Source organism: Mirounga leonina, unplaced genomic scaffold, assembly GCF_011800145.1.
Source record: "Mirounga leonina isolate KUSES-001 unplaced genomic scaffold, KU_Mleo_1.0 Mir_357, whole genome shotgun sequence".
NCBI lineage: Eukaryota > Metazoa > Chordata > Mammalia > Carnivora > Phocidae > Mirounga > Mirounga leonina.
In genome coordinates this window covers 3,435,064-3,452,340 of record NW_023270702.1, presented here as the reverse complement: position 1 = coordinate 3,452,340, position 17,277 = coordinate 3,435,064, and the positions used below count along the sequence as shown (strand labels likewise).

At 38.4% G+C, this 17,277-nt stretch overlaps 1 protein-coding gene across 1 annotated transcript in view; it reads left to right on the top strand.

Annotated features, from left to right (window-relative positions):
• Positions 1 to 17,072, top strand: part of TACR3 (tachykinin receptor 3) — a 78,668-nt gene extending 61,596 nt beyond the window's left edge. The window contains exons 4-5 of the mRNA XM_035030138.1: positions 14,874 to 15,070; positions 16,760 to 17,072. Of these exons, the coding sequence (XP_034886029.1) occupies positions 14,874 to 15,070; positions 16,760 to 17,072 (510 nt within the window). The remainder of the gene's footprint in view (positions 1 to 14,873; positions 15,071 to 16,759) is intronic.
• The last annotated feature ends 205 nt before the right edge of the window (positions 17,073 to 17,277 follow it).

Sequence of the window (17,277 nt, the reverse complement as noted above, 5' to 3'; positions counted from 1 at the left end):
TATATATATATATATATACAAGTTATATAATATATTAATGTTTCTTATATTGGAAACATCTTTATAATACATCCTGCCCTTTATCTTTGATTGTACATTTCTGTGTAGTGACCCACAAACTGGTACTAATGTTTCACTTCATATTCTCTAATATCCCACCTTGGAGTTTCCTCTAACACAAGTCATTAATTTCTGACATTACTGATCTGAGTCCATATAATTTAATTTTCTGAATCACTTCCAATTTTCCTGACACATTATGGGGAAGAAGAATTTGCTGTTTTAAAATATATTTCTGGAATCGTTAGAGCAGAGGATATCAGTCTTTCCCAGAAATTACTCATGCATCTAAAGGAGTAGATAGATAGGTTATTTTCTTTTTTCTCAGATGAACTTCACAAGCCAATTGAGATCTTAAAAACTAATAGAAAAAATCCTGAGATTATAAGCCTTGGATTAATTTTATGCTCTACATATTACAATTAAAAATTAAATGGCCATAACAGTCTAAGTGTTCTTTAACTTTTTAAAAACTTTTCTGGTCTTTTTATTGTTCAATTAATATTTTATTAACTAAGTTTCACATTGCTAATTTTCCAGTGGTAAAGCTAAAAGAAATATCAAAAACAAAATATTTATTATTCTTTTTCTTCCTGGTAATATAATAGTTTTCTTACATAGGAAAGTTTTTTAAGGAATACCTGTTATCCTGTTGTTTTATAGAAATATGCCATGTTGGAGAAATGACAAAGCCACTGTAAGTATATAATAATTGGGCTTGTTGTTTTTTTATTCTGTAATGGAAAACATGGATTTGATGTTACTTCTACTTTCTGTTTCCCTCTCTCTCACTATCTCTGTCTCTATCATTCACAATCACAGACACACACATTCACACAAAGATAGTAGGACTATGATTGAAAAAGAGCCATTCTTAAAATTCCTATTGTCTGCACAATTTCTGTTACAAAATTTGACAAAATTTCTTGGCTTTCTAGTACTCAATTTGCATTTTACCCATTGTCCCCCAGCCTGCCACCATAGTCTTTCTTTGCCTTTACAAAAGGCATGTTTGCAATCAACTTACATGGTACCAACGATTTAAAATTTGCTTATAAATTAGTCAGATTGGGGAATGAAGTGAAAATGAATATCTCGGGATGCCCAGAGTATCTGATGAGCCTGGCATCCACACTTCCATTTAATCTTCACAGTCCCTACGTGGAAAGTGTTCTTGTCTTTTCCTCACTAATAACGCTATTGATATGAAGAAAGATTAAGTAATTTTCCTAAGGTCACGTAGCTGTTTATGAACAGGCTTAGATTTAAATCAAAGTCTTAGAATCTAGTGCTCGTGATACTGTAGTACATCTCTGTGCAATGAAGGCTTCAAGTCTTCTAACTATTCCAGAGAGTGAATGCTTAAAAACACACCATTGGGCAGCCATGTGATGAGCCATTACAATTTTTTTTTGCCTCAACACTAAATAGAACCAAGTTAATAATGTCTTAAAATATCAGGGAAAGAATTCCTCTCAACAACTCCTTAAAAAAGTTGTGTGTCTCTCCAAATTTGGACATCATTCTTCCTAGGCCAAACAGTGAATCACAGTATATTAATATAAACATTAAAACTAATATCAAAAGAAAAACATTACTTTCTAGAAAGCACAATAGATAATTGGCAACTCAAAGGAAAAGTCTAGGAAATAAAGGAACTAAACACATCCTAAAATGAGCACTTGAAAATATATTATCCTACATTTATCATTGCTAAGGACAAATTGTGTCCCCCCCAAAATTCAGATTTTTGGAGCTCTGAACCCTAATATGATTGTATTTGAAGGTAGGGCCTATAGGGAGATAATTAGGGTTAAATGGGGTCATACGGATAGGGCCCTGGTCCAAGAGGAAGAATGTTCTTATAAGAAGAGACACCAGAGAGCTCACTCTCTCTCTTTGTGAGCACAGAGGTCCTGTGAGCACACAGTACGATGGTGACTGACTACAAACCAGGAAGTGGACCCTCACCAGAAACTGACCATGCTGGCACCCTGATCTTGGACTTCCAGGCTTCAGACCTGTGAGAAAATAAATGTCTGTTATTTAAGCCATCTAGTCTATGATATTTTGTTACAGCTGTCTGAGCTAAGACAGTTACTATTTTATTATTAGCTATTAAAATATAATAGCTTTGGGGGCGCCTGGGTGGCTCAGTTGGTTAAGCGACTGCCTTCGGCTCAGGTCATGATCCTGGAGTCCCGGGATCGAGTCCCACATCGGGCTCCCTGCTCGGCAGGGAGCCTGCTTCTCCCTCTGACCCTCCCCCATCTCGTGCTCTCTCTCTCTGTCTCATTCTCTCTCTCAAATAAATAAATAAAATCTTTAAAAAAATAAAAATAAAATAATAAAATAAAATAAAATAAAATATAATAGCTTTGGGAGTTTTCCCCAATAAGATGCTTAAAAGCATTATTTGAAATAATCTTCCTGCCAATCCTATGTAGGGTTAGTCTCATTTCACATTCGAGAAAGCCTAGAGTTCTACCTTCTCGTCTACAACTTGCTAATTCGCCTGAGTGAAGCAGCAACTGAGATAGGACAGTGGGCCAAGCTCAGAGGGGTGTGTGAAGCCCAGGGGTGCTGCAACCCAGGAAACAAAGGCCCAGGGTTTTACGCATCAACCTCATCATTCCTGAGACTGTGAGAATGTTAATGTTCCCACTAGGTCCACGTGGGGCAGACTGCTTTTTGCATCCTCCAAGAACACACAAGCAGATTTGCTGCTTGAAGAGAACACTTTCAGTTTATCTTTATAAGCAAAGATGAACAGGGCATGGAGTTGGACAAAAGAAATAAAAGCAGGGGCCCCTGGCTGACTCAGTCAGTAGAGCATGCAAATCTTGATCTCAAGGTTGTGAGTTCAAGCCTCATGTTGGCTGTAGAAATTTTTTTTAAATCTTAAAAAAAAAAAAAAAAAAAGAGGGCACCTGGGTGGCTCAGCCATTAAGCGTCTGCCTTAGGCTCAGAGGGATCAAGCCCCACTTCGGGCTCCCTGCTCAGCAGGAAGCCTGTTTCTCCCTCTCCCACTCCCCCTGCGTGTGTTCCCTCTCTCACTGTCTCTCTCTCTCTCTCTCTCTCTCTCTCTGTCAAATAAATAAATAAAATCTTTTAAAAAAATAAATAAATGAAAATAAAAAAGAAAAGAAGAAAGAAAGAAAAGCAAACCTCAGGGAACCCAGCTGCTAGAAACAAGACAAAGAAACAGAGCGCCTAGAATAAGCTGTAGTTCATGAACTAAAACACAAAAGATAAGATCACTTAATTATGGTAGAAAAATTATGAGACTAAATACATGATTTTTAAATGTAAAACTCCAGTTGTTAAAAAGATGTCACCATTGCGAAGTGAAGAAATATATCAAAACACAAATATACAAAATGCTTAAGGATCATGAGGGAACAAGTAACAAGTTTAGAGGAGGAGTCTAGGTTAGTGATATGAATTCATTCACTTGAAAAACGAAGAACTCACTGTATAGAAGAATGTTTTATTTACCTTTATGTCCAGAATCAGCCTCTTCTACTTCTTGACAACACTCCTTGTTAGAAAAGAAATGCATGTCTAGTTAACTGTAACTGAAACACAGTAGGGCACCTCCAATATGTACCAAGTGCATCAGTTAGAGCGAGGTAACACACAGAATACATGTAGCGCAGTCCTTTGCATAGAACAGGTCCTCAACAAATTTTAGTTTCCCTTCAACTTATTTGTCCTTTACTTTTTGAAGTATTTATTTATTTATTATCCTCTTTCTTATATTTATATTCTTAAATTCTTATAAAACCAAATGCACCTACATGTTAGTACCGCATTCTGAGTTAATTTCTTACAATAAAAAGTCGTTTCTTTCTTTATACCATTGCTGCTATTAGGAGAGGAAAGTACAAGCTTTTAGAATATATATCTTGATTTATATTTGCCTTAGGGTGTAAATAAATCTATACTGACACAGAATCACACTCTACAAAAAGAAGTTTGTGTGTGGAAATAGTTTCTGTAGCCACCATTGAAATAAAATACAATGTACAATCTAACCTGCCTTTTATTCTTCTGTCTGTACATTCTCTAGGTTTCAGCTTAAATAATGCTTCCTCAAACAGACCTTCCATTGTATTCTACAAATCTACATGTGATTATCTTTATCTATAGAATTTACCATAATTTGTAATGTCGTATGTTTTCTATACTTATTGTTTAACAAATGTCTCCTTGAGAGGATATAAATGCTATGAAAATAGATAACATTTTTTCTTTTTTAGTTTAGCACTGTATCTCTAGAGTCTGGAGCCTTGGTTTCTTTAGAAAAATGGCATTATTGTAAAACAGTTGTTACATAAGTGTAAAATAAATTAAGTATGCAATAATAATTGACTTCCTTCTTAAGCCTAAGCCATCACATGGTTCAAATATTCTTTTCAAACTTTGTGCTAAACACAAAAGTCAACAGCAATAATAATTATCTTAATTTAGATATAAGATATTTGAATATATTTTTGTTTTATTCACTTAAATAATATTTTTGAAACAGAATCAGACCTATAAATATACAGAACAAACTGATGGTTGCCAGAGGGGAAGAAGATAGGGGTTTGGACAAAATGGTTGAAGGAGAGAGGGAGATACAAGCTTCCAGTTATGGCCTGAATAAGTCATGGAAATAAAAGTCACAGCATAAGGGAGTAGGGGGAGAAGGAAAAAAAGAAAAAGAAATTCTGCCTTCCTAATTCAAAAATGTATATTTTTTAAATCTTATTATGTGCATGACAGGGCAAAACACTGGTAAGACAAAAATAAATGATGCTTCTTGCAGTTAAAGTGTTCATAAAATGAGTGAGAAAATTCAATACCTTCAGTCAATGTCAAGAACTATGCTAGGTTCTGGAGACACAAAAATGAATAATGCATATGCCCATATTTGGAAGGAAACAGAAACATGCTTGACTATAACATGTATCTGTGTTACAAGATGTAAGCATGATTTGCTAAATCTCATTAGGAAGTATCTAACAATACCTGCAGTAAGAAATGAGGGAAGCTACTGAGAGAGGTGAACTTGAGGTGACCTCCCGAAAGATGCATAGAGAATTTTACAGGGAAAGATATCAGATCGGGGCATTCCAGAGTGATAAGCATGTGCAAATCACATAGGTTTATTTCAAGGTAACTACAAATCAGGACAATAACATTATTTATAATCCACGCCTTATCAGATTGTCATATATCATAGAGAAAAATATTAATATTCAGTGGCTGATCTTATTTTCTACCAAATTTAGTGCAGTAAAACATATTTTTAAGTATTCTAGATTTATGCTGTTTCAAAAAGCAATTAAGGTATACACACCTTTAAGACAAAAAGCCAACTGCAAAAGTACTTTAAGACACTGGCTTACTTAATATTTCAGACCGCAGTATATTAATAACAGCGTACTTTTAAAAGGACAAGTTATGTCAACATAGAGCAAGACATAAAATCTCTTGGTCGGGCAAATGATGTCAGCCTAGCCTTTCTCACCTGGCCAGGCACACTCCCGAGATACCAGATCTCCCCCAGCAACTCCGGGAACAGAAAAGGAAGAACTGACCCCATGCCATGTTGCCAGCAGGCTGGCAGCTGATTGCAGCTGTTTGCTCTTTCGCACTCACTTCCCCACGAAGGTAATTGAGGCAGAAATTCTCTTCGCTCACTCCCCTTTTGTGAATGTCAAAGGATCTTAAATCCCAACAGTAACTATTTATTTGGGACTAAAGTAATCCTTTTCCGCAGACCTGCTTTATGGCTACTAGATAAAAAGAATATAGGAGATTGTCAAGAATTTATGCTTCTTGTCCATTTGTCTTTAAACATGCTCAACATAAATGAAGTCTGTGGAAGTAAGTGATGCCACATGAACCCATAAAATATCTGAAGTTCTGAGTCCCTATTTCATAGTTTCAATGCAGATAAATCTGCCCATATTCCCATAGCAATAGATAAACCAGATTCCAACTTCAAGTTCCCAGCCCACTCCACCATTCCAACTTCTTTTCTCACTCTTTGGTCTTCCAGCTTTAGGAAAAGATCTCATCTTACATGAAGCTCAAATGGGCAATTCCTTGGCAAAATAAGGTTGTCTGACTACCCTTCACTTAACCATCCCCTGATCATATTAAATGAGGAAAGAAGCCAGGACTACTTCTAAAGGTCTTGAGAAGGAGAATGTATGCAAAATGAGCCCTTAGCTAATGAAGAATTAAGAGATCCAGGAATCCTAGCTCTGAACCTACCTTTGGGATGCTGAGAAAGCACCCCATCTCCTGGGTTTTAAGTCTTTCACCCATAAAATGGAGAAGCTATACGGTCAAAGGTTTGTCATGAAGGTCAGAGAAGTTCATACATTGGAAAGATTATTTTTCAATGATTATAAAAAGCACTAAGCTTGTTACTAAAGTCAAAAGTGAATACCACTCCACTGAGTCATCCATCAGTATCACCCTCAAATGCATCTGCTGGCCTTGCCTCACTCAAAGGACAATGTTGCTATCAGCATGCTTTTCCTTTGCTGAGCCTCAAAAGGAGTGTTAGAACTACCGTCCCGATGCATAGAGTGCAGGACGTGGGCTGAACGTTGCATTCTGTAGCAGAGTCCGTGGCACCAGAAACAAGCGCAGGAAGGTAATGAGGGAAAAGGTAAGGGAATAGAAGCTTTGGAAGGGAGGATGAAATAAGTAGAGCACAGGATATATTTGAAAATACTGCTATACCTTCTAGAGTTTATAAAGGAGAAATCTGAAATGCAGAGTCAGGAATGGGCTCTTCACTGCACTCCAGTTAAAATGTAACAACCCAGCCCCTCTCCCTAAGAGCACAAATACTGATCAAAGAATTTCAAACTTCATTCCCATTACCAGACCACTATCTCGTAGTCCATTATGAATTAGTATTATGTTTTGTCAACATGTTGTGAATTGTAGTCTTGTATTACATTTTTGTGTTAATTTGCTAAACATACACTTTAAAGTAATCCACGCTTTTTAACCATACTCTGACATTCCTTTCCATTCTAATAAAACAGAAGCCTCAAAAACATGACTTTGTCCCAGTATTCACAATATGTGACAATTCCTTTTCAAAAACTCTTATTAAAATTACTCTTGATTATTTGCACACCCATGAAATGCTGATAAATAAATCTACTTCTACTGTTTTTGTAAACCGTAGAAATTGTTTTCTGGCTATTTTCTATTTTAATTTTCTTCCTCTAACCTAACAAGCCATAACAGCTCTACTCCTTCAGAGGTGAACACCTAAGTGTGATAACAAAGAAGGCTTTTGCTTTAATCAAGGGGACCACTCTTCAGTCTAAGCTCGAGTGACAGATTCAATTGGATTTTTGAATTGTATAACAACCAAGAAAAATCTCTCATCTCATTTAGCAAGCAAGCTTTCTATATGCAGTGTCATTATTTCCGCTGCAAAGGAATTAACCATGGAAAACAGTGCTCCTGAGGAAGACCGTATATAACCTAAGTGAGGCTCATCTGATGCAAATGGAGATCCTGGTCTATTTCTGATATTGCTAAAAGCAATTCTACCGGCAATCCAAACCCCTCTGGAAATCTCCATTTTCTGGGACCCTGTAGGGTATTTGCCTCCTATTTTGCTGGGCATGAAGCCATATCATCTAGTGCCCTCAGCATCTCAAAACCTGTTGCTGACTTTTCAGGTGGCCATAACAACATACGATAGGCTGGTGGTTTAAACAACAGACATTTATTTTCTCGCTGTTCTGGAGGCCAGCCATCTGAGTTGAAGGTGTCATCGGAGATGGTTTTCTCTACGGCTTCTCTGCTTGGTGTGCAGGTGGCTGCAAACCTCTGTCTTTCCATGGTCTTCCCTCTGTGTGGCAGTGTTCTAATCACTTCTTCTTTCAACAACAGCGGTCATACCGATTGAGGCCTCCTCCTAATGAATTCATTTTAACTTAATTACCTCTTTCAACACCCTATCTCCAAATTCAGTCTCATGCTGGGGTACTGGGGATTAGGTCACCAACATGAATTTTGAAGACTGACATCAGCAAGATGACAAAATAAGACATCTCTTGTCATCTCCCTAATAACAATGTGGCGTGCATCCACAGGCAAAAGTGCCTTTGTAGGAGCTGAAGGATCCAGATAGATCTGGCGCAGTCCAAGAAAGAGGAAAGTCATTTTGAGAAGGCAGGCCTGCATCCAGGAGGCTAAAACAAGGTCCCAGCTATAGACCCAGAAGCAGCTCTATACTCCGGAGGATTTGGCTCTTGCCTCATTTGGCTTTAGCTCTTTCACCAGCACCAAACACCAAAGGATCCAGGAGGAATCTCACCCACCGTGAGTCGGGTAATGGACCTCCATGCAGCTGTGGACCCTACCGTGGCACATGAACCAGCTCTAGCTCCTCTCAGCTACAGTCCAGGAGCCCTGGACAAAACTGATTTAGATAATCACCCATGGACCAGAGAGCCATGTGGAAGTCCAGGAGCCTAGCCGAGAAGTTCCAGCACAGCACTAGAGAAAAGAAAAAATGTGATGCAGATGCCCTGGAGAGGGTAAGAAGACAGTTTGACTGCCCCCACATCACCTCTCCCTGAAAGTGACACATCTCAGAGCCAAGAGGGTCTTTCTCAGAGGTGATTTCTCCCAAGGGGGGAAATGAAAGTATGTGAGTGAGTGAGTACCCACTGCCCCAGCTCTGCAGGGTGCTGCCAAAAAGGCCCATTTCTCTCTCCCTCCATCCAGAGAACTGAGTCATGAGCTGCTGAACTAGGAGGCAGGTGAGTGGCTGGGAAAACAGCAAGCAGGGTAAATGGAACCCAGCAGAAGGACCTGGATTCTACTAACCAGCCATGGACTCTACAGGACGCCAGTCCACAAGCAGCTGGGGATGCCTCTCCTGCAGGTCTCCCACTGGCCCAGTTATAAGATGAATACAGTCTGAGGATCTGATGTGAAGGATGGGGACTATAGTTAACTATACTGGATTATATATTGGAAAGTTGCTAGTAAATTTTCAATGTACTCACCACACACACACACACATGCACAAACCAAAAACAGTAATTATGTGTAAGCTTATTGTGTTAATCATCTCACAATGCATACATACATCAAATCATCACATTGTGCACTTTAAATGTACACATTAGAGATCAATTATATCTCAATAAAGCTATAAATAAATAAATAAACAAGGCTTGTAAACTTAAAAAAAAATGGGGGAACACAATTTGGTCCATAAGAAGACTCCATACATTTTTGTCTCCAACCATGATCCCATAACATCAGACCTTATTCATCTTGCTTTAATGTACTTCCTTTTCTAATTTCATCTCATCTTCCCTTTTGTGGCTGCTTTGCTTTCTTTGGCTTTAGACCATCATAAGCCTAAAATTTTATGATGCTCTCAAAGTCTAAGTTTTCAATGGAAAAAATGAAAATACACTAAAAACGAAACATGTAAAGAAGGAGAGTCCAAATACAACACTGCACACACACACACACAGACAGAGAAATGTTTTCCACACTTGCACTCACACACACACATAGGTTTTTTTCGTTTGCTGGGACTTGACATAATTTCTCACAGGCGTTACCCTAACGTTAACTGCGGGCATGTGTTACTTGGAACTGGCACCAGTGTCACATGTCTTGGATGACACTGACACAGTGCGCCCGTATTCTCATCTAATTCTAAAATCACTAGCAAAATTCAACTCGGCTTCTGGACCATGGTGCCCTTTTTTTCACAACTATTATTACCGAGTTCTTATGTTCTCACTCAAAACTGAAATTTTTAAGCCTACTGAATGTAACTGAGGCCACGAAAGCTCAACCTAAATAGCCCATGAAATGGTACTTTACATTTTGATGCGTTTTTTAAATATTTTATTTATTTATCTGACAGAGAGAGAGACAGCAAGAGCTGTCTCCTGCTGGAACACAAGCAGGAGAAGTGGGAGAGGGAGAAGCAGGCTTCTTGCAGAGCAGAGAGCCTGATGAGGGGCTTGATCCCAGGACCCCGGGATCAACGCCTGAGCCACCCAGGCGCCCCTACATTTTGATGCTTTTATGGAAATTTTTCCCGCATCCTACTCCAGAGGATATTATCTTAATTTGCTAACCTGTGGTTAACATAAGCAGGCCTGCAATTTTGACTTAAATATAAATCCATTTAAGAATGTTTGTACAGGGCGCCTAAGTGGCTCAGTTGGTTAAGCGACTGCCTTCGGCTCAGGTCATGATCCTGGAGGCCCGGGATCGAGTCCCGCATCGGGCTCCCTGCTCGGCAGGGAGTCTGCTTCTCCCTCTGACCCTCTTCCCTCTTGTGCTGTCTCTCACTCTCTCCCTCAAATAAATAAAATCTTAAAAAAAAAAAAAAAGAATGTTTGTACAGACAAAAGGCGTGGTGAAGTGGTAAGATGTGACCCATGGGACGGTCCCCCAGAACAGACGTTCTGAAGAGGTTCTAATCATAGCAAGAAGCTTCCTGTCACATGACGTTGAAAACTTCCAGGTCAGACGTTTAGGAAGAATAAATCCTACACTGAAGAATTTAATCTTAGACATTTGTTATGGTTGGCACCATTTTATTTCATTTCCTAGACTTACTTTTTTTCTCTTTTATGACGTACACCTCAAAATCGTACCTCCTACACTAATTTAATATGAAAGATAAGAACAGCTGCAGGCATTCCAGTCTAACCTCTATAGGATACAAAAATCAAAGATTTTTTTTTTTCCCTTGATACACAAACAAAAGGTTCCCAAAGCTTATTTTCACTTACCAGGACATGCATTTCAGTCCCGCCTATGTGAGTAAAGTGGATGCTTAACTACTAAAGCAGGCAGTAGAACTGTATGAGCTACATCACTTTTGTCCCACCTCCCTTCTTCCTCCTGCTAGTAAGTGTCTGTGCCAAAGACGGTGGGCAGCCACGACTGTCCTTGTTGCCATGGAAAATGGAAGATAAATCCCATTGCCTCAGAAGTGGGATGCATCTCAGATTTATGAAATACCCGACATCAGTCAAACTTTAAATCAAGTTGTAACACAATTTGTTAAGACATGGTGAAAGATGTGAATTGTCTCTATCCCAATCTCTTATCTTGCCTAAAAATTTCAGGATTTTGAGGAAGTCTACCAAACTAAGTCCTTTCCCGCTTAGTATTCATGTGCTAGTGCCATTGCCCAGCCGTGGGACACGGGGGGACTGTTCACGGCTTTTGCGCATCTATCATTGCTCAAGGTTTGTGCTTTAAAGTGCTCTTTTCCTTAGCAATTTAAAGAGTAGGATTACAATTTCATGGTTTTGGCACTTCACAGAGCGATGCAATTTCTCCCACCTACGACCCTGCTTTTGCATTTGTGTGACACCTGGGGTCCTGAAAGTTGGATATCTGAAATGATTCCACAAGATTCTGTGAGCAGAGACTGAAGCTAACAGTTAAAATGTATTTTATAGAAATAAAAAAGTGAAGCATATTATAACCATGTTTCACTGTAAAAGATATTTTCTTTGAGTCTTTTAGTGTTCCTTATTTTCAAATAAGTTTCAAAGTGTTTTATAACAAGGTCCATAAGGCCCTATATCTGTGAATTAGAAGTTATCTGAAACTTCTGTTCCAGAGGCATTTTCATTTAATTTAATTTTCCACATGCACTTTAATTTCTCCACATTATGGATGGTTGGAATTCACTTAAAAGATTCGGATAGCCTTTGTAGGTCTTTAACTACTATTGTTGGAAAACAACTTCATGCACAGGGAGTTTGTGGAGAGCCTGCAAAAAGGCATTCAGAGAAGCTTTTATGCATATTTGCTGATACTGCATTTATCAGAGTAGCCTGCACCATGTTCACACTGTCATAGATTTTTTTTTTGCCCTTAACATTTATTCAGAATAAAATTTAATGTTTTCATGCACCTAAAATAATATATTGGCTATATTGTTTGTACACGCATACTCTTTTGAATTTGTTTGCCTAGAAAAATGAAATAGCAATAAAACATCAGGCTCATTTTATACATGCATGCCCATTTTAAACTTGGAGGACAAATGATACCAGTAATTAATGACCAAGTAAAACTGGGGACATCTCTTAACCACCTATATGACTCTTCATTTCTTTTTTTATTCACTTCCATGTATTTATTTAAATAAATTTTTGAGCACTGATTATGTATGAAGTCCAATCTATGTGCCTGAATCCATCAGCAAAAAACAAAGCAAGCAGAAGATTCTTGCTCTCTTATATTCTAACATGAGGAGACAGAAAGTAAAGAATAAACATAACAAACTGAAAATAAAGAGCAAGCTAAGGAGTTTGGTGCTGGAAGGGCAGACTGCAATTTTAAACAGGCTGGTCAGAATGGGAGTCACAGAGAAAGTGACAGCTGTGCAAAGGCGTGAAGAACATGAGGGTGGTACCCCGTGGGAATAATTGGGGGAAGAGTGTTCTGGAGGGCAAATAATTTGGGGCAGGAGCTTGCCTGTCGTATTCAAGGAATAGTCTGATGTTCGTATATTCAAAATAAAAAGGCAATAAAACTTGTTTCATTCAGTCTTCTATCCCTGGGCTACAGTTACCATGCACCAGATCATTCTTGCTTATAATAAACTAGTAAGTTCTCATAAATATTATTTCAATTTTATATGCACTTGTTTATATTCACCACATTTCCATGCATTTTTTATCTACATTTTTTCATTATATTGTAAGCTTCTTCAGGATAAGAAATGGGTCCTCTACTCATTATTTTTCTCTATTCTGTTTTCTAGACCCAAGAGACATTCAACAAATGTTATTAACTGTAGACAGGAAGAAAAAAGATTTAAGAATCTTAGTTTTAAAACTCCAGCCATGGGGCGCCTGGGTGGCTCAGTTGGTTGAATGTCTGCCTTCGGTTTGGGTCATGATCTCGGGGTCCTGGGATCGAGCCCTTTGTCGGGCACTCTGCTAGGCGAGGAGTCTGCTTATCCCTCTGTGCTTTCCCTCTCTCTCTCAAATAAATAAAATCTTAAAAAAAAAAAAAAAAAAAAAAACAACTGCAGCTTTGTTTCATGAATCACAGTGGTCAAATCTTTTGGTCTTTGCCTTAGTTTCCTAAAGCACAATTGAAAACCAACTAATAAGTTGTTAAATACATGAAACATTGTATAAATGTGAATTAAAATATGGTTCTTATTTATATTCCACAAAGATATGAATAAGAAATCAGAGAGATAAATGCAGAAATCTGAATACAGCTTTTCAGGAAAAAAAAAATCAGCTTAAAGAACATTGAGAAAAAAATGCTTTAGATGGTGTGGCCAGTGATGACATTCTGTGACCTATTGACCTAGATCTTCAGCTCTGATGAAGCTCAATACTAGTTACCTCGATGGTACGGTGATTAGGCCCTTGGGAAAGCTTTGCCTTCCACATTGATCCACTTCATGCTTTGCCTTGTTCTAGAATCATGTCTCTCCTCACTCTTAACCTTGTCAACTTTTCATATGAATCCCAAACTTGCAGTGAAATGATGAATACAGTCCATAAATATTGTATTTTCTTAGTTCTAAGATGCCTCATAGATCACTGATGTCGGGACTCTCTCTGATTTGTGTGCTGATCTGACTAGGGATAAACCCCAAAATTATTTTATTTAACATATATCATTCTAAACATTTTACTTCCAAATTGCCAAAAGAAGTATGGACAAATTTAGTAGACAGACTGCTGGTGAGAAATATTAAATGAGGTCATCATAGAATATTATTTCCTTTTCCACACAAAGCCAAGCTGCTTTGAGTCTACCTTTCTTATAGGCACAGACAATGGACAGATTTTATTTCATTTAGGGACACATAAAACATCCTCCCATTCAACCTACTATTGCAAATTGTACATTGTCATTCATTATTCATTCATTCCATATCTAATTTATTTTCAGCTATATACTTTGGATTGTGCTAGATGCTGGGAATATTAAGATAATTAAGACAGTCTCTCTGCCTTTTAGGAACTTAAGGCCTAGTGGTGGAGAAATAAAGGTTGATAGGCTACTTTGGCCAGGGCTTTCTAGAATATTTTGTTTCAAAGGTGTGGAAACCAAGGAAATGATCCATGCTTACCAAATTCATAAGACCTAATGTAGAAACCAGTTGATTGCCTATTTACAAATGTAAAGTTAATGATATTGCCTCAGACTAATGTGAATACTCATAATCACTATCCAGAGAAACCTTTCCCAATACCAGATTACAAGAGAAACCAAGTTGATATTCAGAAGGTGGCCTGGTGAGCATGGTATTAGAGTAAAGAAATCTGAATGCTCTTAAGCTATAGTCAGGCTATAGTAAATACTGAGGAACCAGCCCAACCCTTACAGCCTAAATTACCCCCACCATGACTCAACAGTCAGTTTCTCTAGATATAATATCTCTGCTATTTTACTGTTCAGGCTAGCACAGCCAAATCTTGCTCCTCTCTCCCCTAAGCTCGTTGGATGTTTGTAAACACTTATTTTCTTCAGGCCAATTAATATATATTTGTTTCTGTTTGAGTTAGTGCCATCCATTCACTTGGGGTAGGCAACAAAGGCATGGTGCGATCAGCGTGCTTTCTTGAGACTTATCTTAGGCAGCTGTCCCTGGCTTACCTCCCACTTTTTAATACTAATCCTTAGGCATGCTATATGTATTTAACTATATTGGCAGAAAAATATGATTTGCAGTAAGCTACTGCAACTAATACGTTTCATGACTTTTAAATTTTCCAAAACTGACCTCTTTCCTTCTTTCCTTCTAGGTTGTAAAAATGATGATAATTGTTGTGGTGACATTTGCCATCTGCTGGCTGCCTTATCATATTTACTTCATCCTCACTGCAGTCTACCAACAGCTAAATAGGTGGAAATACATCCAGCAGGTCTACTTGGCCAGCTTTTGGCTGGCAATGAGCTCAACCATGTACAACCCCATCATCTACTGCTGTCTGAATAAAAGGTAGACACAAAATTACCAAGCCCAAGTTTCTTGTCACTCCTGGCTTAGCTGAAAGCATATCATTTTGTTCCAGCTCCTTGGTGCAAATTAAAAATGCAAATGGAAGGAAAAATTTAAAAATTCACTGAGAGGAGTACAGAGCTTGATTTTTTTTCTAGACTTCCTCCTACTTAATGAAATAAAAATCCCACCTTAACAATTACGTCCTCAAAACAGAACTTAGAAGCTCTAACTGGGAAATTTTTATATGGCCTAAATTCTCCCTCCAGACCCTTCAGAATTTTGTCAGCTAAGAAAAAAAAAAAAATCCATCATGATTGAAGGAGGTGAGTTGAATATGTGCTCAAGTCCTCAAAGAAATGAAGACACTTCATAAAAATATACAGATAATTTTTATAAGATGGGGAGAAATGATGGCATATGTGAGTGGACTCTATTAACAAGGATGTCTTGTAAATAGACTTCAAAATAGCAGCTGTTGCTGTGAGGGTTATAGAATCAACAGTAAGGTGAGGAGAATTCCAATCCTCCTGCCTGTACAATGAGGTCAATGAGTAAGACAGGGTGCAGTCTCCATGGAAACGGGCTGTGAAGAAATTAAAGTGGTCAGGGCAAAGCTACTTTTATAGTAAAGTTTTTAAAAGGCAGTATTTGACTATAGTCAAATTTAAGACTGGAAAGGAAGGTAAAATGTTTCCAGATAAAAACACCTTGATTGTATGTATAAAACACACGGAGGGGCAGGGTTAAATTTCATAAGATTGGTAATTCCCTGAAGAAACCAATGTGTTCTGAGCACAACTAGAAATAGAACTTCATGTAAGTAACTGTAAGCCAAATCCTAAACTCTCTTTCCAGTTGGGCCTCCACTACACTGTGCCTAAGTTTGTTAAACACTTAATTCTTCCTTTTTTTTTTCATTAATTGCATAAGCCATATATCAATTCAAGCTACCCCACAAGCAGTACATCTGTTTTTAATCAACTTCACTTAATGGTTTACAAAGCAAAGGATTTTGTGCTTTCAGATATAATTAGACAAAAACCGTCAAGATTAGTAATTAATTCTAACATTAAATGAGACTTTAATGTATAAATGTGTAATCATTTCCGAAAGAAGCTATTCTGAAATATGTCATTTTTAAGTGCCTTAACCACCAAGCCTAATTCAATCACACTTCTGCAAACGTATAAAATTACTGAAGAAGTATACACTGTTTCTTTGGCATAAGGATTACCTGACGCTGTGCTTTTGCTCTTCGATGACTTGCTTCTCATTGATAGGAAACTAAAATTCAAACCAGAAAGCTTAAAAGACTAGTACCAATACTGTGGCATACATTTAAGAGTTGGAAATCAAATTCAAAACTTGATTTTGCTTGGGACGCCTGGGTGGCTCAGTCGTTAAGCGTCTGCCTTCAGCTCAGGTCATGATCCCAGGGTCCTGGGATCGAGTCCCACATCGGACTCCCTGCTTAGCGGCGAGTCTGCTTCTCCATCTCCCACTCCCCCTGCTTGTGTTCCCTCTCTGGCTGTCTTTCTCTCTGTCAAATAAATAAATAAAATCTTTAAAAAAAAAAAAAAAAACTTGATTTTGCTGGATTGCCTTAAGTAGGGCTTTCTGTGGCAATTGAAGGACATTTCCACTTGAAAACATGACTTTTTCTTTCTGTGGCCTGCTTCTCTTCAGATTTCGAGCTGGCTTCAAGAGAGCATTTCGCTGGTGTCCTTTCATTGAGGTTTCTAGCTGTGATGAGCTGGAGCTCAAGACCACCAGGTTTCACCCCACTCGGCAAAGCAGCCTGTACACAGTGATCAGGATGGAGTCCGTGACAGTGGTGGTTGAGCCCAGTGAGGCAGACAACACCAGATCCGGTCAGAAGAGGAGAGCGACGCCAAGAGATCCAAGCTTCAGCGGCTGCTCCCGCAGGAATTCCAAGTCTGCCTCCACCCCTTCGAGCTTTATGAATTCGCCCTATACCTCTGTGGACGAATACTCCTAAATTCATTTCCTGAAGTGAGAGAGTCGTGTGAGGGCATCATGGTGTCAGCATAAGCCCCTATTCTCGTGTTTAGCAGTCCTGTCCTACCTACTCTCTGGAAACAGAGGGCAATTTGGGGCAGCTGCGCTTCAACTGAGGAAGGTAGAATAGAAATGTAACAGAGACACTATTAAGATATTTGTCCCCTCAAAAACAAAATGGGCTT